Genomic DNA, 22,993 nt, shown 5'->3' on the forward strand with positions numbered 1-22,993 from the left:
TGTCATAAATAGCTCTTGTTATTTTGAGATATGTTCCATCAATACCGAATTTATTGAGAGTTTTTAGCATGAAGGGCTGTTGAACTTTGTCAAAGGCTTTTTCTGCATCTATTGAAATAATCATGTGGTTTTTGTCTTTGGTTCTGTTTATATGCTGGATTACGTTTATTGATTTGTGTATGTTGAACCAGCCTTGCATCCCAGGGATGGAGCCCACTTGATCATGGTGGATAAGCTTTTTGATGTGCTGCTGGATTCTGTTTTCCAGTATTTTATTGAGGATTTTTGCATTGATGTTCATCAGGGATATTGGTCTAAAATTCTCTTTTTTTTGTCATGTCTCTGTCAGGGTTTGGTATCAGGATGATGTTGGCCTCATAAAATGAGTTAGGGAGGATTCCCTCTTTTTCTATTGATTGGAATACTTTTAGAAGGAATGGTACCAGCTCCTCCTTGTACCTCTGGTAGAATTCAGCTGTGAATCCATCTGATCCTGGACTTTTTTTGGTTGGTAGGCTATTAATTATTGCCTCAATTTCAGAGCCTGCTGTTGGTCTATTCAGGGATTCAACTTCTTCCTGGTTTAGTCTTGGGAGAGTGTAAGTGTCCAGGAAATTATCTGTTTCTTCTAGGTTTTCTAGTTTATTTGCATAGAGGTGTTTATAGTATTCTCTGATGGTAATTTGTATTTCTGTGGGGTCCGTGGTGATATCTCCTTTATCATTTTTTATTGCGTCTATTTGATTCTTCTCTCTTCCTTCTTTATTAGTCTTGCTAGTGGTCTATCAATTTTGTTGATCTTTTCAAAAAACCAGCTCCTGGATTCATTGATTTTTTGGAGGGTTTTTGTGTCTCTATCTCCTTCAGTTCTGCTCTGATCTTAGTTATTTCTTGCCTTCTGGTAGCTTTTGAATGTGTTTGCTCTTGCTTCTCTAGTTCTTTTAATTGTGATGTTAGGGTGTCAATTTTAGATCTTTCCTGTTTTCTTTTGGGGGCATTTAGTGCTATAAATTTCCCTCCACACACTGCTTTAAATGTGTCCCAGAGATTCTGGTATGTTGTCTCTTTGTTCTCATTGGTTTCAAAGAGCATCTTTATTTCTGCCTTCATTTCGTTATGTACCCAGTAGTCATTCAGGAGCAGGTTGTTCAGTTTCCATGTAGTTGAGTGGTTTTGATTGAGTTTCTTAGTCCTGAGTTCTAGTTTGATTGCACTGTGGTCTGAGAGACAGTTTGTGATAATTTCTGTTCTTGTACATTTGCTGAGGATTGCTTTACTTCCAACTATGTGGTCAATTTTGGAATAAGTGTGATGTGGTGCTGAGAAGAATGTATAGTCTGTTGATTTGAGGTGGAGAGTTCTGTAGACGTCTATTAGGTCTGCTTGGTGCAGAGTTGAGTTCCATTCCTGGATATCGTTGTTAACTTTCTGTGTCATTGATCTGTCTAATGTTGACAGTGGGGTGTTAAAGTCTCCCAATATTATTGTATGACAGTCTGAGTCTCTTTGTAAGTCTCTAAGGACTTGCTTTATGAATCTGGGTGCTCCTGTATTGGGTGCATATATATTTAGTTTAGTTAGCTCTTCCTGATGAATTGATTCCGTTACCATTATGTAATGGCCTTCTTTGTCTCTTTTGATTTTTGATGGTTTAAAGTCTGTTTTATCAGAGACTAGGATTGCAACCCTTGCTTTTTTTTGTTTTCCATTTGCTTGGTAGATCTTCCTCCATCTCTTTATTTTGAGCCTATGTGTGTCTCTGCATGTGAGATGGGTCTCCTGAATACAGCAAACTGATGGGTCTTGACTCTTTTCCAATTTGCCAGTCTGTGTCTTTTAATTGGACCATTTAGTCCATTTATATTTAAGGTTAATATTGTTATGTGTGAACTTGATCCTGTCATTATGATATTAGCTGGTTATTTTGCTCATTAGTTGATGCAGTTTCTTCCTAGAATCGATGGACTTTATATTTTGATATGTTTTTGCAATGGCTGGTACCGGTTGTTCCTTTCCATGTTTAGTGCTTCCTTCAGGATCTCTTGTAGGGCAGGCCTGGTAGTGACAAAATCTCTAAGCATTTGCTTGTCTGTAAAGGATTTTATTTCTCCTTCACTTCTGAAACTTAGTTTGGCTGGATATGAAATTCTGGGTTGAAAATTCTTTTCTTTAAGAGTGTTGAATATTGGCCCCCACTCTCTTCTGGCTTGTAAAGTTTCTGCCAAGAGATCTGCTGTTAGTCTGATGGGCTTCACTTTGTGGGTAACCTGACCTTTTTCTCTGGCTGCCCTTAACATTTTTTCCTTCCTTTCAACTTTGGTGAATCTGACAATTATGTGTCTTGGAGTTGCTCTTCTCGAGGAGTATCTTTGTGGCGTTCTCTGTATTTCCTGAATTTGAATGTTGGCCTGCGTTACTAGTTTGGGGAAGTTCTCCTGGATGTTATCCTGCAGAGTGTTTTCCAACTTGGTTCCATTTTCCCCGTCACTTTCAGGCACACCAATCAGATGTAGATTTGGTCTTTTCACATAATCCCACATTTCTTGGAGGCTTTGTTCATTTCTTTTTACTCTTTTTTCTCTACATTTCTCTTCTCACTTCATTTCATTCATTTGATCTTCAGTCACTGATAATCTTTCTTCCAGTTGATCAAGTCAGTTACTGAAGCTTGTGCATTTGTCACATATTTCTCATGTCATGGTTTTCATCTCTATCAGTTCTTTTAAGGTCTCCTCTGCATTGATTATTCTAGTTATCCATTCTTCCATTCTTTTTTCAAGGTTTTTAGTTTCTCTGCACTGGTTACATAGTTCCTCCTTTAGCTCTGAGAAGTTTGATCGACTGAAGCCTTCTTCTCTCAACTCATCAAAGTCATTCTCTGTCCATCTTTGTTCCATTGCTGGCGATGACTGCATTCCCTTGGAGGGGGAGATGCGCTCTGATTTTTTGAATTTCCAGCTTTTCTGCACTGCTTTTTCCCCATCTTTGTGGTTTTATCTGCCTCTGGTCTTTGATGATGGTGACATACTGATGGGGTTTTGGTGTGGGTGTCCTTTCTGTTTGTTAGTTTTCCTTCTAACAATCAGTACCCTCAGCTGCAGGTCTGTTGGAGTTTGCTTGAGGTCCACTCCAGACCCTGTTTGCCTGGGTGTCAGCAGCGGAGGCTGCAGAAGATAGAATATTGCTGCACAGCAAGTGTTGCTGTCTGATTCTTGCTCTGGAAGCTTCGTCTCATGGTGGACCCAGCCATGTGAGGTGTGATGTGTCGGTCTGCACCTAGTTGGGGATGTCTCCCAGTTAGGCTACTCAGGGGTCAGGAACCCACTTGAGCAGGCAGTCTGTCCATTCTCAGATCTCAACCTCCGTGCTGGGAGAACCACTGCTCTCTTCAAAGCTGTCAGACAGGGACTTTTACATCTGCAGAGGTTTCTTCTGCTTTTTGTTTAGCTATGCCCTGTCCCCAGAGGTGGAGTCCACAGAGACAGGCAGGCCTCCTTGAGCTGCAGTGGGCTCCACGCAATTCGAGCTTCCTGGCAGCTTTGTTTATCTACTTAAGCCTCTGCAATGGCAGGCGCCCCTCCCTCAGCCTCGCTGCCGCCTTGCAGTTAGATCTCCGACTCCTGTGCTAGCAATGAGGGAGGCTCCGTGGGCATGGGACCCTCCGGGCCAGGTGTGGGATATAATCTCCTGATGTGCCATTTGCTAAGACCCTTGGTAAAGCGCAGTATTAGGGTGGGAGTTACCCGATTTTCCAGGTGTTGTGTGTCTCAATTTCCCTTGGCTAGGAAAAGGAATTCTCTTCCCCCTTGAGCCTCACCTGCTTCAGCTCTCGCTGGTCAGGCTGCACCTGCAGAGCAGCATCAACTGCCCAACACACCCCAGTGAGATGAACCCGGTACTTCAGTTGAAAATGCAGAAATCACCTGTCTTCTATGTCGCTCACGCTGGGAGCTGGAGGCTGGAGCTGTTCCTATTTGGCCATCTTGGGCGCCACTGCCCCAGGTTTTTTTTTTTGTTTTTTTTTTTGTTTTTGTGGAGACATAAAAGTATGCTGGAGAGAGCGAAAGAATAGACTATTTTAAATAATTGCAGTAAGCTAGAAGAACTAAGGGATAAGCGTCTTGACTCACTATGACTTTGGAAAAAAAGAGGGTCAAATGAAATATTAAGAAAAAAATTGTAAGAATATAAAAGGTGTAATATGAGACACTGCTTTTCTTAGCTCTACATAGGGAATGTAGTAGGATTATTTTGCTCCAAGCTCTCTGTCAGTTGATTTTTTAAAAATGATATTTCCTCACCAGGTACCCGCAAGTGGGAATCCAAAAATAACTAATGAGGAGAGTGGAACTTGGCATTAATGAATACATTATATTAATATGAAAACTTTTTACCTCATGTGTGCTAGCAATTTTCTTAAGTATAATGACAGCAGAGGTTCATCTTAGAATTTATAAGAAGTGATAAGTCTACAAGGCTGAAACCCCTTTACCTTAGAAGAGTTCTTAACTATATGTGCATTTGGGCCTACTACTATATCAAAGTTTGAACAGATTCACAACTTTTGTCAATTATGGACAGAGATAGTAATAACTCAGTCACTCGACTTACTCTGTTCAGGCTGCTGTAACAAAATACTGTAGACTCGGTGACTTAAAGACATTTATTTCTATCGTTCTGGAGACTAAGAAGTCCAAGATCAAGAAGCCAACAGATTCACTTCCTCATGGGGCCCACTTCCTGGCTTGCAGACAGCGACTCTCTTGTGTGTTCACATGACCTCCTCTTTGTGTTTGTGTGGCGAGGGAGAGGCAGCTCTCTTGTCTCTTTCTTGTCATTTCCTTCTTTCTTTCTTATAAGGGCACTAATCCCATCATGAAGACACCACCCTCATGACCCAGTCCAAACCTCAAAAGTCCCTACCATCACATTAGAGGTTAGGGTTTAAACATACGAGTTTTCGGGGACACAAACAGTCCATAATGATCACCATGATATATTAAGTTCTATTTAAGGTGCTTTGGGTATATAAAGAATAGACACAGTCTTACATTTAAGGTATTCCCAGGCTAATAGAGTAGAAAAAGTCTTAGCCATTCCTAATAGAAAGCCTAAAATAGATGTATTTTTAGTTTAAGAACTTTTTTTTTTAATTAGAAGAATGAAATCAAATGAGAGGTATAATAGTACAGACACCAAGCTGGTTTGAGTATAAGAAATACTGTTGGTAGAGAATTTTTTTTCTTTTCTTTTTTTTTTTTTATTATACTTTAAGTTACGGGATATATGTGCTGGATGCCCAGGTTTGTTACATGGGTATACATGTGCCATGGTGGTTTGCTGCACCCATCAACTCATCATCTAGGTTTTAAGCCCTGCATGCATTAGGTATTTGTCCTAATGCTATCCCTCCCCTTGCTCCCCACCCCCGACAGACCCCAATATGTGATGTTCCCCTCCCTGTGTCCATGTGTTCTCATTGTTCAACTCCCACTTAAGAGTGAGAACATGCAGTGTTTGGTTTTCTGTTCCTGTGTTAGTTTGCTGAGAATGATGGTTTCCAGCTTCATCCATGTCCCTGCAAAGGACATGAACTCATTCTTTTTTATGGCTGCATAGTATTCCATGATGTATATATGCCACATTTGTTTGTCCAAGCTATCATTGATGGGCATTTGGGTTGGTTCCAAGACTTTGCTATTGTAAATAGTGCTGCAATAAACATACGTGTGCATGTGTCTTTATAGTAGAATGATTTATAATCCTTTGGGTATATACCCAGTAATGGAATTGCTGGGTCAAATGGTATTTCTGATTCTAGATCCTTAAGGAATTGCCACACTGTCTTCCACAATGGTTGAACTTACATTCCCACCAACAGTGTAAAAGCATTCCTATTTCTCTGCATCCTCTCCAGCATCTGTTGTTTCCTGACTTTTTAATGATTGCCACTCTAACTGGAGTGAGATGGTATCTCATTGTGGTTTTGATTTGCATTTCTGTAATGACCAGTGATGATGAGCTTTTTCTCATATGTTTGTTGGCCTCATAAATGTCTTCTTTTGAGTAGTGTCTATTCATATCCTTCACCCACTTTTTGATTTTTTTTTCTTGTAAATTTGTTTAAGTTCCTTTTAGATTCTTGATATTCGACCTTCATCAGATGGGTAGATTGCAAACATTTTCTCCTATTCTGTAGGCTGCCTGTTCACTCTGATAATAGTTTCTTTTGCTGTGCAGAAGCTCTTTAGTTTAATTAGATCCCATTTGTCAATTTTGGCTTTTGTTGCCATTGCTTTTTGTGTTTTAGCCATGAAATCTTTGCCCATGCCTATGTCCTGAATGGTATTACCTAGGTTTTCTTCTAGGGTTTTTATGGTTTTATGTCTTATGTTTAAGTCTTTAATCCATCTTGAGTTAATTTTTGTATGAGGAGTAAGGAAAGGATCCAGTTTCAGCTTTCTACTTATGGCTAGCCAATTTTCTCAGCACCGTTTATTAAATAGGGAATCCATTCCCCATTTCTTGTTTTTGTCAGGTTTGTCAAAGATCAGATGGCTGCAGATGTGTGGTATTATTTCTGAGGCCTCTGTTCTGTTCCATTGGTTTACATATGTGTTTTGGTACCAGTACCGTGATGTTTTGGTTATTATAGCCTTGTAGTATAGTTCGAAGTCAGGCAGCATGATGCCTCCAGCTTTGTTCTTTTTGGTTAGGACTGTCTTCGCTATATGGGCTCTTTTTTTTTTTTTTGATTCCGTATGAAATTTAAAGTAGTTTTTTCTAAATCTGTGAAGAAAGTCAATGGTAGTTTGATGGAAATAGCATTGAATCTGTAAATTACTTTGGGCAGTATGGCCATCTTCACGATACTGATTCTTTCTGTCCATAAGCATGGAATTTTTTTCCATTTGTTTGTTTCCTCTCTTATTTCCTTGAGCAGCATTTTGTAGTTCTCCTTGAAGAGGTCTTTCACGTCCCTTGTAAGTTGTATTCCTAGGTATTTTATTCTGTTTGTAGCAATTGTGAATGGGAGTTTACTTATGATTTGTCTCTGTGTTTGTCTATGATTGGTATATAGGAATGCTTGTGATTTTTGCACATTGATTTTGTATCTGGAGACTTTGCTGAAGTTGCTTATCAGCTTAAGGAGGTTTTGGGCTGAGATGATGGGGTTTTCTAAATATACAGTCATGTCATCTGCAAGCAGAGACAATTTGACTTTCCCTCTTCCTATTCGAATACACTTTCTTTCTCTTGCCTGATTGCCCTGGCCAGAACTTCCAATACTGTGTTGAATACGGGTGAAGAGAGAGGGCATCCTTGTCTTGTGCCTGTTTTCAAAGGGAATGTTTCCAGTTTTTGCCCATTCAGTATGATATTGGCTGTGGGTTTCTCATAAATAATTATTATTTTGAGATATGTTCCATCGATAACTAGTTCATTAAGAGTTTTTAGCATGAAGGGGTGTTGAATTTTATCGAAGGCCTTTTTTGCTTCTATTGAGATAATCATGTGATTTTTGTCATTGGTTCTGTTTATGTAATGGATTACTTTTATTGATTTACATGTGTTAAACCATTCTTGCATCAAGTGATGAAGCCAGCTTAATCGTGGCTGATAAGTTTTTTGATGTGCTACTGGATTCGGTCTACCAGTATTTTATTGAGGATTTTTGCATCGATGTTCATGAGAGATACTGGCCTGAAATTTTCTTTTTTTGTTGTGTCTGTGCCAGGTTTTGGTATCAAGATGATGCTGCTCTCATAAAATGAGTTAGGGAGGAGTCCCTCTTTTTCTATTGTTTGGAATAGTTTCAAAAGGAATGGTACCAACTCCTCTTTGTACCTCTGGTACAATTCGGCTATAAATCCGTCTGGTCCTGGGCTTTTTTTGGTTGATAGGCTATTAATTACTGCCTCAATTTCAGAACTTGTTAGTGATCTATTCAGGGATTCAGTTTCTTCCTTATTTAGTCTTGGGAGGGTGTATGTGTCCAGGAATTTGTCCATTTCTTCTAGATTTTCTAGTTTATTTGTGTAGAGGTGTTTATAGTGTTCTCTGATGTTAGTTTGTATTTCTGTGGGATCAATGGTGATGTCCCCTTTATCATTTTTTATTGTGTGTATCTGATTCTTCTTGCCTTTCCTTTTTATTAGTCTGGCTAGTGGTCTATTTTGTTAATCTTTTCAGAAAACCAGCTCCTGGATTCATTGATTTTTTGAAGGGTTTTTCATGTCTCTATCTCCTTCAGTTCTGCTCTAATCTTAGTTATTTCTTGTCTTCTGCTAGCTTTTGAATTTGTTTGCTCTTACTTCTCTAGTTCTCTTAATTGTGACGTTAGGGTGTCGATTTTAGATCTTTCCCACTTTCTCCTGTGGGCATTTAGTGCTATAAATTTCCCTCTACACACTGCTGTAGCTGAGTCCCAGAGATTCTGATATGTTGTATCTTTGTTCTCATTGGTTTCAAATAACTTATTTATTTCTGCCTTTTGTTATTTACCCAGTGGTCATTCAGGAAACTACATGCAGTTTCCATGTAGTTGTGAGATTTTGAGTGAGTTTATTAATACTTAGTTCTAATTTGATTGCACTGTGGACAGAGACTGTTATGATTTCTGTTCTTTTGCATTTGCTGAGGAGTGTTTTACTTCCAATTACGTGGTCGATTTTAGAATAAGTGCGATGTGATGCTGACAAGAATATATATTCTATTGATTTGGGGTGGAGAGTTCTGTAGATGTCTATTAGGTCTGCTTGGTCCAGACATGAGTTCAAGTCCTGAATATCCTTGTTAATTTTTTGTCTCATTGATCTGTCTAATACTGACAGTAGGGTGTAAAAGTCTCTCACTATTATTGTGTGGGAGTCTAAGTCTCTTCATAGGTCTCTGAGAACTTGCTTTATGAATCTGGGTGCTCCTGTATTGGGTGCATATATATTTAGGATAGTTAGCTCTTTTTGTTGCATTGATCCCTTTATCATTGCATAATGCCCTTCTTTGTCTTTTTTGACCTTTGTTGGTTTAAAGTCTGTTTTATCAGAGACTAGGATTGCAACCCCTGCTTTTTTTGGCTTTCCATTTGCTTGGTAAATATTCCTCCATCCCTTTATTTTGAGCCTGTGTGTGTCCTATCATGTGAGATGGGTCTCCTGAATATGGCACACAGATGGGTCTTGATTCTTTATCCAGTTTGCCAGTCTGTGTCTTTTAATTGGGGCATGTAGACCATTTACCTTTAAGGTTAATATTGTTATGTGTGAATTTGATCCTGTCATTATGATGCTAGATGGTTATTTTGCACGTTAGTTGATGCAGTTTCTTCATAGTGTCATTGGGCTTTCTATTTTGGTATGCTTTTGTAGTGGCTGGTACCGGTTTTTCATTTCCATGTTTAGTGCTTCCTTCAGGACTCTTGTAAGGCAGGCCTGGTGGTGACACAATCCGTCAGCATTTCCTTGTCTATAAAGGATTTTATTTCTCCTTCACTTATGAAGCTTAGTTTGGCTAGATATGAAATTCTGGATTGAAAATTCTTTTCTTTAAGAATGTAGAATATTAGCCCCCACTCTCTTTTGGCTTGTAGGATTTCTGCAGAGAGATCCGCTGTTAGTCTGATGGGCTTCCCTTTGTAGATAACCTGACCTTTCTCTCTGGCGGCCCCTAAGATTTTTTTTACATTTCAACCTTGGAGAATCTGACAATTATGTGTGTTGGGGTTGCTCTTCTTGAGGAGTATCTTAGTGGTATTCTCTGTATTTCCTGAATTTGAATGTTGGCTTGTCTTGCTAGGTTGGGGATGTTCTCCTGGATAATACCCTGAAGTGTTTTCCAACTTGGTTCTATTCTCCCCATCACCTTCAGGTACACCAAGCAATCATACTTTTGGTCTTTTCACATAGTTCCATATTTCTTGGAGGCTTTGTTCATTTCTTTTCATTCTTCTTTCTCTAATCTTGTCTTCACACTTTATTTCGTTAAGTTGATCTTCAATCTCTTATATCCTTCCTTCTGCTTGATCAATTTGGCTATTGATTCTTGGGTATGCTTCATGAAGCTCTCGTACTGTGTTTTTCAACTCCATCACGTCATTTATGTTCTCCTCTAAACTGGTTATTCTAGTTAGCAACTCGTCTAACCTCTTTTCAAGGTTCTTAGCTTCCTTACATTGGGTTAGAACATGCTCCTTTAGCTCAGAGGAGTTTGTTATTACCCATCTTCTGAAGCCTACTTCAGTTAATTCATCAAACTCATTCTTGGTCCAGTTTCGTGCCCTTGCTGGGGAAGAATTTCGATCATTTGGTGGAGAAGAGGCGTTGTGGTTTTTGGAATTTTCAGCCTTTTTGTGCTGGTTTTTCCTCATCTCCATGGATTTATCTACCTTTGATCTTTGATGCTGATGACCTTTGGATGGGGATTTTTTGTGGGTGTCCTTTTAGTTGATGTTAATGTTACTACTTTCTGTTTGTTAGTTTTCCTTCTAACAGACAGGTCCCTCTTCTGCAGGTCTGCTGGAGTTTGCTGGAGGTCCACTCCAGACCCTGTTCATCTGGGTATCAGCAGCAGAGGCTGCAGAACAGCAAATATTACTCTCAGCTCCTTCCTCTGGAAGCTTCATCTCAGAGTAGCACCTGCCTGATGCCTGCCAGAGCTCTCCTATATGGAGGTGTCTCCCAGTCTGGAGGCACGGGGTCAAGGACCCACTTGAGGAGGCAGTCTGTTCCTTAGCAGAGCTCTAGCACTGTCCTGGGAGATGTGCCACTCTCTTCAGAGCTGGCAGGCAGGAACATTTAAGTCTGCTGAAACTGCACCCACAGCCTCCCCTGTCCCCAGGTGCTCTGTCCTAGGGAGATGTGGGAGTTTTATATATAAGTATCTTACTTGGGCTGCTGCCTTTGTCTCAGGGATGACTTGCCCAGTGAGGAGGAATCTAGAGAGGCAGTCTGGCCACAACAAGGCAGCTGTGTTCCACCCAGTCCAAACTTACCAGTGGCTTCCTTAACACTGTGAGGGGAAAACTGCCTACTCAAGCCTCAGTAATGGTGGATGCCCTTCCCACCACCAAGCTCAATTGTCCCAGATTGGTCGACTTCAGACTGCTGTGCTGGGAGCAAGAATTTCAAGCCAGTGGTTCTTAGCTTGCTGGACTCCGTGGGAGTGGGACCTGCTGAACAAGACCACTTGGCTCCTTGGCTTCAGACCCCTTTCCAGGGGAGTGAACAGTTTGTCTTGCTGAGGTTTGTCCTGCTGAGGTTTGTCTTGCTGAGGAATGAGCCACCACTGAGGTATGAAAAGGAACTCCTGCCACTAGCTCGGTGTCTGCCCAAAGAGCTGACCAGTTTTGTGCTTGAAACCCAGGGCCCTGGTGGTTTAGGCACATAGGGAATCTCCTGGTCTGTGGGTTGCAAAAACCATGAGAAAAACGTAGTATCTGGGCTGGATAGCACAGTCCCACCTGGCTTCCCTTGGCTAGGGGAGGGAGGTCTCCGGCCCCTTGCACTTCCTGGGTGAGGCAATGCCCCACTCTGCTTCTGCTTGCCCTCTGTGGGCTGCACCCGTTGTCTAACCAGTCCCAGTGAGATGAACTGGGTACCTCAGTTGGAAATGCAGAAATCACTGCCTTCTGCATTGGTCTTGCTGAGAGCTGCAGACCAGAGCTGTTCCTCTTCAACCATCTTGCCAGATCCCCCTGGCAGATAATTTAACTCAGTGGTAGAGCATATGCGTTCCATGTAATAGGTTACAAATTCCATTTCTGAAATCTCCACTGGCATTTTGTGGGACGTTAGCACTAAATAAATATTTGCTAGATTTAGTTTAATTCAGGTCGGTTGAAGCCACATGAACTATAGAATTGTGTTAGATTTGATTTCTTTTGCTGGCTGTGCCACAAACTAACTCTAGGTTCAGTAGCAAATCACTGGATTTCACTGTATGTCATTTTCCTCATTTGTAAAATAATTTCTGTCCCATTAATAGCTCAGACCATTATGTAAGCTTTATCTTTTCTTCAAAGCACCTTTATTTAATATTCCTATTTAAGAGCATTAATGCTTTTTCCTTATATATTATTAAAATTATATATTAATATGTTATATATTTGTATATTGCTTTCATTATAAATATACTTATTCAGTTAATTATTTTCATTTATAGAGTCCTTAATACTTTTCATAATATTTTTCTGTCCTTTATTATTGTATTTTTATTGACATAAAGGATTCTTTAATGGTATCAAAGAATTAATTGGCTACAGAAAAAGTAGGGCCACTTAACCACAGGGCAAAATTAAAACAGGGACATAAAAAAGATGTGACAAAAACTTGAATTAATTTATTAGTCTATTTACCTCGGAGCTTTTCAATCAGATTTCTGTTTTAATTAGATAGTATGTAGTTAGTAGATCACATGGTGGGACATACACGTTCTGGCCTAAAATACAAAGTGGTTTTGTATGTGTGTATGTGACAATTTTGATTTAAAGGTTAATTGTGTTAACTTGTCTCAGGAACCATGAATTTGCACATTATCTAATGTGCATTTTAAGGAAAGTAGGAAGTCTAAGAGTACAACACTATCCTTTGGGATTGACAACAATGAGAATTACCATGCCCTTTTTGATGTATCTTTAAGTAAAACTCTGGCAAAGGTAGTTTCCTGAACTAAAAGGATAAAAGGATTCTTGCCCTAATGTGACGTTTCTTACGGGTTTTTTTTTTCCATTGTTATATTCAAGTCAGCACATGTCAGTTTACTAAATACCTATGTAGCTCTGTGCTAGAATATTAGGAAGAAAATACTTTCATTATTATAAAGAATAATCATGGCAGTCATAATATTTTTGCTGGTCTCATCATTACTTTTGTGCTATAGTACAAACATTCAGGACACGGGTAAGATTAGTGACCTTTATCCAACGTTCCACCAAAGTTACATGGCCAATAAATGACAAAATTGTAAATGGAATCTATGCTTCTTATTTCTCCTTGTGGCACTCTAATTTATAATAATTTATCACCCTACTTTCCAGAAAGGAAGAGCCAGAAAAAAATTGTCATTTATTTGTTGACTAAATGTTGATTGAACATTTACTATGTGTCATAACTGTCCTAGAAACTGAGTTTGTATGGGGAGCTAAATGACATGATCTCTGTCCTCCTAAACTTATGAGTAGAAACTGGAACTGAAATACACTATTAATAATGTCTCTCATGCTGACATCTACATTTGCATATTGCAGTTGTTTTCATCCGAGTTGTATAACCAAATCACCCACCTAACTTTGTGCAAGTACAGATATCCAGACTGCCTTTCAAATTCAAGTATATTTGAACTAAAGCTTGTGCATAGATGTGTTTAAAAAGCTCAACAGGTGATTCTGATGCATAGCAAGTATTAAGAAATCCTAGTGTATCAACTTGTAGCCCTTACACTACTTATATTGTTTTATTTTATCTGGATAACAACCATTTCTAGTAGATACTACTATCCTGTAACCACAAGTTTTACAAATTAAGAAACTAACGTCAACAAAATCATGTCCCTCCTAAATGGCTAAGTTAGATCCAGAAACTGTATACTCTAACTCCCCAGAGAGAAGTCTCCTTAAAAAAAAAAAAACTATGGAAAAGTAAACTGGGCTTATCTTTTATGTTAAGGCTGAAGAAAAAGATGAATTACTACACTTTTTCCAAATTGTGACTGATTCTCTCTTCTGGCTTTTGGGAGGCCATGTTGAACTTATTCAGAATGGTAAGAGAAAAGATTTTAATGTAACTAATAGCTATTGTAGAATCAACTGCTAACAGTTTGATCTTTTTTTCCAAAAACAAATGCCACATTAACTGTGCAGATAACCTCACTGAAATGAAACCATGTTGAAATAAACTCACAATTTTTAAAAATGGATATTCCAGTTTTACATAGCCAACATCAACAATGTGAATATTAAATTAAGGAGAATACTGTTGAAATAAAACTTTAGCTTTTTCTGTTTAGCAAATCTAAGATGAAGACAAATGATAATTTGGACAGTTTATTCCTGAAAATCACTTTTAAGTTTAAAAGATTGCAGTCAGTGTTTTAGATGTATTGTGAGAGAAATCCCTATGTTCAGGGTGGATATGATTTAACTCATATAGTCTAACTATCCAAGTAAGAGTAAACTTTTATTTAATGACCTTTTAGTGAACTTGGAAGTTATAGGATATTTCTGTTTACATTGAGAGATTTAAACATGTATGAGTTTTATGTTTTCTTAAGACTGAAAAAATAATTCTTAGTTACATTCATGGCGCTCTTCCTAGAAAAATTTCATCTAATATAAATGTAACACTCTAAGAATATTTTTTAAGTAATACTTGAACTGAAATTTTACTTTTAGCTTTTCTCCTCAGAATCATTGCATGCACATAAGTTGAAGAGTCAAATAGTTCTATAAGGATCATTAAAACATACACACAATCCCTGGCTGTCATGCCCATTCCATTTCCCATTTTCCAAAGGCAACTACTTTCAGTTAGCATAACTAATACCTTGGTAGTTATGCTCAGTTATTGAGTATGGAATGGAATGGAAACTGACATTTGTTAGAAACGTTCCCTGTTCTAGGATATTTTACATTAGCTCATATGAGAGCTATTTCTAGTTTTACAGATGAAGAAATAGTTTCTAAGAGGTTAAGCCACTTGTATAAGTATCCAGTGCTAAATCGTTATAACTAGCTGCTCAGAGCTTAAAGATTACAAATCAATAAAAGGAAATTTTTGTAGTTAATGTATTCATTATTATATAAAACAGTATGTCACAAAATTAAATTTTTTAAGGATGTGAGCAACCAATTATAGTCATCTGTGCCATTTCCATTTCCTTATATTCTGTCTTTGCAGAAAATTTGTTTTTATTCACTGAAATTCATTGATAGAAGAAAAAGATTCAGATTTAGGATATGTTATTTTCTATTTAGAGAGAGATAGCAATAGATTCTTACCTTAGTATTTATGCCTATTGTCTGACTATATTCATAAAAATGAAATGACTTATTTATGGCTATGTAAAATTGCCATGAATTTTACATCTTAAAATCTTCTTTAGCCGGGCGCGGTGGCTCAAGCCTATAATCCCAGCACTTTGGGAGGCTGAGGTGGGTGGATCACGAGGTCAGGAGATCGAGACCATCCTGGCTAACATTGTGAAACCCCGTCTCTACTAAAAATACAAAAAACTAGCCGGGCATGGTGGCAGGCGCCTGTAGTCCCAGCTACTCGGAGGCTGAGGCGGGAGAATGGCGTGAACCCAGGAGGCGGAGCTTGCAGTGAGCCGAGATCGTGCCACTGCACTCCAGCCTGGGCGACACAGCGAGACTCCGTCTCAAAAAAAAAAAAAGAATACTTTTGGCCGGGCGCGGTGGCTCACGCCTGTAATCCCAGCACTTTGGGAGGCCGAGGCGGGCGGATCACAAGGTCAGGAGATCGAGACCACGGTGAAACCCCGTCTCTACTAAAAATACAAAAAATTAGCCGGGCGCGGTGGCGGGCGCCTGTAGTCCCAGCTACTCAGGAGGCTGAGGCAGGAGAATGGCGTAAACCCAGGAGGCGGAGCTTGCAGTGAGCCGAGATCGCGCCACTGCACTCCAGCCTGGGCGACAGAGCGAGACTCCGTCTCAAAAAACAAAAACAAAAACAACAACAACAACAACAAATCTTCTTTATTGTAGAGTCTACAAAGTCAGAAAGTTTAGCAGAAATGGTCATGCTTTGATTTGGTTTGAAAAGAACAAAATCTTTCTTTGTTATTGTAAAGTATTTGCTTTAATCTTTCTTTTTTTTTTTCTTTTCCTTTAGTACTACAAAGTGATCATTTCTTACATTTACTGCAAGCTGACAATGTCCAAATAGGATCTGCAGTCATGATGATGCTACAGAATATACTACAAATCAACAGGTTACTTGGTTTTCACAAAATGTTACTGTTTTTTTAATCAGAAGCATTACCAATTTTATTCCAATTTTGTTAAAATTGACTGCATATGACTTGTATATAATGTATATACAAGTTCATAGTACATATACTTGTATATAATGTATATATAAAGTATATACAAATATAGAGTACATATACTTGTATATAATGCTGAAGCTCCATCACCATTGTCTTTCAGAAAAAAATATAAAATACTACAAAAGACTAGAAATGTATTATTAAATTGATACCTTATCCCAGAGCTTAAGATTTTAGCTCAAATCTCAGGCTTAAAGAAGAGAATTAGTGTGATATCTGAAGAAAAATATTGAGATCACAACAAAAAATGTTTAATCACATTTATTGAATAACTTCAAGCTTGGTATTTTTACAGATGCTCAAGAAGGGTATAAAAGAAGCAATTGGCAATTATTCAGGGTAAAATGGAAGGGCAGTGTATACACAATTGGAATAATCCATTCTTTCAGTTTAGTATGAATTTATTATGCAGCTGCTGTGTCTGTCATTTTAATTATAGAGTTGATTAAGATATAAACCTTATCTTCAAAGAGCTTACAATAGAATGGAAAAGACAGACACACAAACATCATTGTATTATAATACATTGTTACAATATTAAAAGTGACCATAAATGTTAAAGGACCTTCTAATCCAAACTGAGGGGAGATGCTTCTGGAGAAGGTAATATCTGAGATGAAACTTCAAGGATGGTATATTGGCCAGGGAGGAAGAGGAGAAAGAGAAAGCAGTATTTACAGGCAACATAAGCAAAAATACAGAGATAAGAAACAACATGCTGAGGATGAAGAGTAGGTACAAATTCATTATTGTTGGGATTTAACCTTCCATATAGGGAGGTGGCTAGCAAGCTCGGCTGAGACTCAAAGTCATGAAGAATTTATATGCTGTGTTAAGGAAATGAAGTTTTATCCTATAGGCAACAGGGACCATTGAAGATTTTTAAAGTAGACAAAAGTGGTCAGATTACATTTCAGTTTTGTTACTCTGGTGACTATGTGAAGGAAAGATTACGGGGAAGAAAACTCTAGACAAGGCCGGGTGTGGTGGCTCTCGCCTGTAATCCTAGCACTTTGGGAGGCCGAGGCGGGCGGATCACAAAGTCAGGAGATCAAGATCACGGTGAAACCCTGTCTCTACTAAAAACACACAAAAAATTAGCCGGGTGCAGTGGCGGGCGCCTGTAGTCCCAGCTACTCAGGAGGCTGAGGCAGGAGAGTGGCGTGAACCCGGGAGGCGGAGCTTGCAGTGAGCCGAGATCGCGCCACTGCACAGATCACGCCACTGCACTCCGACAGTGCGAGACTCTGTCTCAAAAAAAAAAAAAAGAAAAAGAAAAGAAAACTCTAGACAAAAAAGGCAATCATACTAATCCAAGTGAAGTAATGACATCTTGTCCTTGGGCATTGGTACCTGGGATATGGAGTTTTTAAAATAATGAATTAGACTGGGTGCGGTGGCTCAAGCCTGTAAGCACAGTACTTTGGGAGGCCAAGATGGGCAGATCACGAGGTCAGGAGATCCAGACCATCCTGGCTAACACGGTGAAACCCCGTCTCTACTAAAAAAAAATACAAAAAATTAGCCGGGCGTGGTGGTGGGCACCTGTAGTCCCAGCTACTCCGGAGGCTGAGGCAGGAGAATGGCGTAAACCCGGGAGGCGGAGCTTGTAGTGAGCTAAGATCCGGCCACTGCACTCCAGCCTGGGCGACAGAGCGAGACTCTGTCTCAAAAAAAAAAAAAAAAAAAAAAAGAATTAAAATCATCAAGACTTTACTGATCAAGATGGAATAGTAGGGATGCATTTATCCTCCCATCTGAAAAAAAGGACAAAAACATGAAACATAATTTTTTAAGAAACTGGATATCAGTCAGTGAAAGAAAGTAAGCCCAGAGAAAAAGGAATAAACAAGGTGAGTCTTACAATGCTCTAACTTACAGTATTGAGAGAGTTTTCAGGTTGAAGTATAGGCAGAGGCATCCTAGCAAGCTTGAGTTAAAGCAATAGAGCCCAGAGTCTGGAGAGAACAAGATGACTAGAGTTCACAAGTCAGAATACTAGAGAAGAGAGCTATACACATAAAGAACCCCAGAGATCTGCAGACGGTATCCTTCAAGTATTAAGTAGAGTACTGATCTGCACATATATGTAAGGAACTACCCAACGCCACGGAAAACAATAATCCAAAAGGACTAAAAGGAACAGTGCAAGGAGCTCACACAGGGCCAGAAATAGTACCTGTTTCCAACAGCCAAACTGGAAAGTCTCATAAACAATGGGTCATTGGGTAGAGTGTTCAGGAAGGTTTTACCCCAGTAGTGAGGAATAATTCACATTAGAATGAGCACTATTCCAGATCATAAAAGCAAGACCCAAAAGGGTCAAACTGTTTCCAAGTAACTTAACTGCATGTGGTTATTGAACCTGGCTGTATTTAAAATTTTTTTTTTACTGTAGGTTATACAAAGGTAGGAAGTTCACTAGAAATCTTTCGATTTGGCTTTTAAAAGGGTGAGAAAAATCCCACCTGTGTCATCATAGAATATTTGCTTTGATGACTCTTTTTTTCTGTTTCTTTATTACTGCAAAATAACTATTTCTTGCCGTTACTACAAACTGATAGATTCTGCAGTCATGACTATGCTACAAAACATACTACGATTCAACAGGTGATTTGATTTTACTGGTACTGAAGTACTGGGCATGCAAATAAACAAGAAAACAGGATCTAAAATGAGAAGAATTAGTTAATCAAGACTGATACATATGTTGGCATTAACAGACAAGGACACTAGTTATTATAACCATATAACCATATTCCGTATATTAAAAAAGTTGAATACAGACATATAAGCCTCAAAGTGAATTTCTAGAGATGAAATCTACAATATCTGAGATGAAAAATACACTGGATGGGATTAACAGCAGATTAACATTACAGATTAGTGAACTTTAAAGCATATCAGTAGAAACTATCCAAAATGAAACAAAAAAGAAACAAAAGGAAATAAAAGCATGTCAGTGAACTGTGGGACAACTTTGAGCAACCTTACATAAGTGTAATCAGAGTACATAAAGTAGGCAGTAGGGTGACAAAAAAATGTGTGAAGAAGTAATGGCTTAACATTTTCCAAATTTGATGAAAACTATAAACATGCAGATTCAAAAGGTTATCAAACCCCAAGGGCAATAAATATGAAGAAAATTCTACATTGAGGCACATAATAATCAAAATGCTCAAACCAGTGATAAAGAGAAAAATCTTAAAAGCAGCCAGAGATGAAAAAACATTATATACAGAAATAGAGATGAGGATGACAGCAACTTTCTTATCAGAAACACCACAAGTAAAAAGACAGTTGAATATTGAAAAAGAAAACTGTCAAATTAGAATTTTATACTCAGCAGAAATATATTCAAAAGCAAAGATGAAATACTTCTTCAGAAATCATTAGCAGACCAACACTACAAAAAATATTCAAAGAAGTCCTTCCACCAGAAAGGAAATTCGTCTACACAAAGAAATAGAGTATCGGAAATGGTGATTACATAAACATATAAGATAGTTTTTCTTATATTATTTTAATATATCTATAATATATTTGCCTACACAAAAATAGTAATGTACTTGAGGAACATATGCATAAGTAGAATGTATTCCAAAAGGGCATGAAGGCTAGGAGGAGATAAATGGAAGTATACTGATGTAAAGCTTTTATACTATACATGAAGTGGTATAATATCACTATGATAAGTGATAAGACTGTGATAAATTGAAATGTATACTTTGAACCTCAAAGCAATGAAGAAAATAGCAAAACAAAGAATTTACATCTGGTAAACCAACAAAGGCAATAAAAATGAATCATTAAAAAATATGCAATCCAGAAGAAGGAAGTAAAAAAAAAAGAACAAAGGAGAAACAAAACCAAGTGGTAGATTTAAACCTATCTATATTAAACGTAAATGTTGAAAAACTAAAGTTAAAAGACAGATTGACAGATTGGATTTAAAAAGTACAAACCTACTATATGCTGTCTACCAGAAATGCACCTTAGATATAAAGACACAAATAGGTTAAAAGTAATGGGGTGGAACAAGATATACCATGCTTATACTACAGAAAGTTGAAGTACCTGTATTAGTATCAGATAAAGTAAGTTGCAGAACAAAGAATATTACTAGTGCTAAAGAAAGTTATTTCATAATCAGAAAAAAAGTCAGTTCATCAAAAGGATGTGTTTATTTACCTAATAGAGTTTTAAAATACACAAGCAAAAATTGACAAGAACTACAAGAAGAAATCCTCAATTAGAGCAAAAGATGTTAATATACCTCTTTTGATATTTAATAGAATAAGTAGACAAAAAATTAGTATGACCACAGAAGATCTGAACAGTAATATCAACCAATTTGACCTGATTGACATTTTACAAACATTCTACCAAACAGTACAGAATACATGTTCTTTTCAAATGCAGATGGAACATTTACAAAGAAGGATACATATTCCAGGCCATAAATAAAGTCTCAAGAAACATAAAAGGGGCCAGACACAGTGGCTCACGCCTGTAATCTCAGCACTTTGGGAGGCTGAGGTGAGCAGAGCACTGCAGGAGTTCGAGACCAGCCTGGGCAGCATGACAAAACCCCATCTCTACAAAAAGTCTAAAAAATTAGCTGGGCATGGTGGCACGTGCCTCTAGTCCCAGCTACTTGGATGCTGAGGTGGGAGAATCACTTGAGCCCAGGAAGCAGAGGTTGCAGTGAGTTGAGATCACATCAATACACTCCAGCCTAGGCGACAGAGCGAGACCCTGTCTCAAAAACAAGAAAAACGTAAAGGGATTTCAGTTATACAAAGTATGTTCTCTGGCCTCAACAGAATTAAGTTGGAAATTCATACCCAGAAGATCTCTGAAAAGTCCCTAAATATGTGGGAAATAATAACATTCATCTAAATAATTCACAAGACAAAGGAGAAATCAAAAGTGAAATTAGAAATTATTTTTAAATGAATGGAAATAAAAACACAACATGAGAATTTCTGGGGAAATTCTTAATTAAAGCAGAATGATATTTAGGGGAAAATTTATATCACTAATGCCTATATATTAGAAAAGAAGAAAAATCTCAAATCATTGACCTCAGCTTTCCCCTTTAAGAAACTAGGAAAAGAAGAGGGAATTAAACTCTAAGCAGAAGAAAGAAAATGATAAAGGTTGAGCAGAAATCAATAAAATAGTAAGCAAAAGTGAGAGAAAATAAACCATAAACTGGATCTTTGAGAAGATTGAAGTTCTTTGAGAAAGCAAATTAAACCAAAACTGGCTCTTTGAGAAGAAGAAACCTGTAGCAAGATTAAGATTAATACGGAAAGGAAAAGAAATAATACAAATGAACAATCTCAGGAATTAGAGAGGTAACATTGTAACAAAGCCTGCAGATACTAAAAATATCACAAGGGAATAATATGAACAACTTTAGGCTTATAAATTTAACAACTTAGATGAAATGGACAAATTGATTGAAAGACACAAACTACCAAAATTTACTGAAGAAGCAATAGAGAACCCAAATATATACCCAAATATAGATAGCTATAAAGAAAAATTGAATTTGTAGCTAAAAACCTTCCCACAAAGAGAACTCCAGGTCTGGATGGCTTTTTCACTGGTAAATTCTATTAAACACTTCAGGAAGAAATAATAATCTTAAGCAAACTTTTCTAGAAAGTCGAGAAGGAGGAAACACTTTCAACTCATTCTATGAGGTCAGCATTATCCTGATACAAAACTAAACAAAGACATTATAAGAAACTACGCATCAATGTACTCATAAACATAGATACAAATGTTCTGAACAAAATTTTAATAAGTCGAATTCAGCAATATATTAAAAAGTTAATACATCGTGAATCAGTCTGGTTTATCCCAGGATTCAGGGCTGGTTTAATATTCTAAAGTCAGTCATTGTAACTTATGTTAACAAGCTAAAAATGAAAAAAAAAAATACCATCATATCAGTAGATACAGAAAAAGCTTTTGACAAAATCCATTATCTACCCCTGATTTTAATTTTTAAAAAAGGCCTCTCGGCAAAGTAGTAATAGAAGGGAACTTTCTCAGAGAGCAGATCGGTGGTTGCCTGGGCATAGAATGACAGGGAAGGCAACAGGGGAGGAACTACAGTGAAATACAAGGAAGCTTTTAGGGGTCATGGATATATTCATTTTCTTGTTTTATATTGGTGAAACAGGTCAAACTGATGAAATTATATGCTTTACATGTGTACAGTTTGTTGTATATCAATTATATTTTTAAAAAGCTATTAAAAACAAAAATTATGAGGACTTGGTAAATGTTTTGATATGGGGTAGGTAAAATAAATGGTGCAGTCGGATATGATACCAAGTTTTCTGTATTGAGTGATTAGACAGACTGTGGTATGTAGAATATATAAGGAGTTGGTTTTGTGAGACAGATGACGAATTCAATGTTGGTTATGTTGAGTGTAGGTAGTTCAACAGGCAGTAAAAGTAAGTATCTATATAAAGACTTATACACAAATGTTCATTGAGCTTTATTTGTAAAAACCAAGGACTAGCTATAACTCAAATGTCCATCAGGTGAATAGGTAAACTAACTTCTGGAAGAGGTGGGGACTAGGGTTACAGATTTACAAATCAGCTTATACATGGTAGTGAAAAACATGACAGAAAGTGAGATTGATAGGAATTATGAATACAGTGAGAAAATAAATGACTTGAAAATGGAGTCTTGGGGAATAACCTTTTAGGGTTATATTGGGGAAGTGGAGCCCATAAAGACAAATGAAAAAGAATGATCGGAAAAGTATGGGTGGAAAGTAGAGGGGAGACCAGAACTTTGTATCATAGAAGCTAAGTAGAAAGTATCAGATACAAACAAGTCTAGGAAAAGAATCACTCATGATATATATGTGACTTGACCTTTGGTAAGTTATACTGAT

General features: G+C 37.8%; 1 protein-coding gene across 1 annotated transcript in view; it reads left to right on the forward strand.

Annotated features, from left to right (window-relative positions):
* LOC105470299 (IQ motif containing B1) overlaps window positions 1-22,993 on the forward strand; it is a 74,388-nt gene that overhangs the window by 16,897 nt on the left and 34,498 nt on the right. The window contains exons 6-7 of the mRNA XM_011722140.2: window positions 13,662-13,755; window positions 15,846-15,945. Coding sequence (XP_011720442.1) covers window positions 13,662-13,755; window positions 15,846-15,945 — 194 coding nt within the window. The remainder of the gene's footprint in view (window positions 1-13,661; window positions 13,756-15,845; window positions 15,946-22,993) is intronic.

This window comes from Macaca nemestrina, chromosome 2 (genome assembly GCF_043159975.1).
Source record: "Macaca nemestrina isolate mMacNem1 chromosome 2, mMacNem.hap1, whole genome shotgun sequence".
Lineage (NCBI taxonomy): Eukaryota > Metazoa > Chordata > Mammalia > Primates > Cercopithecidae > Macaca > Macaca nemestrina.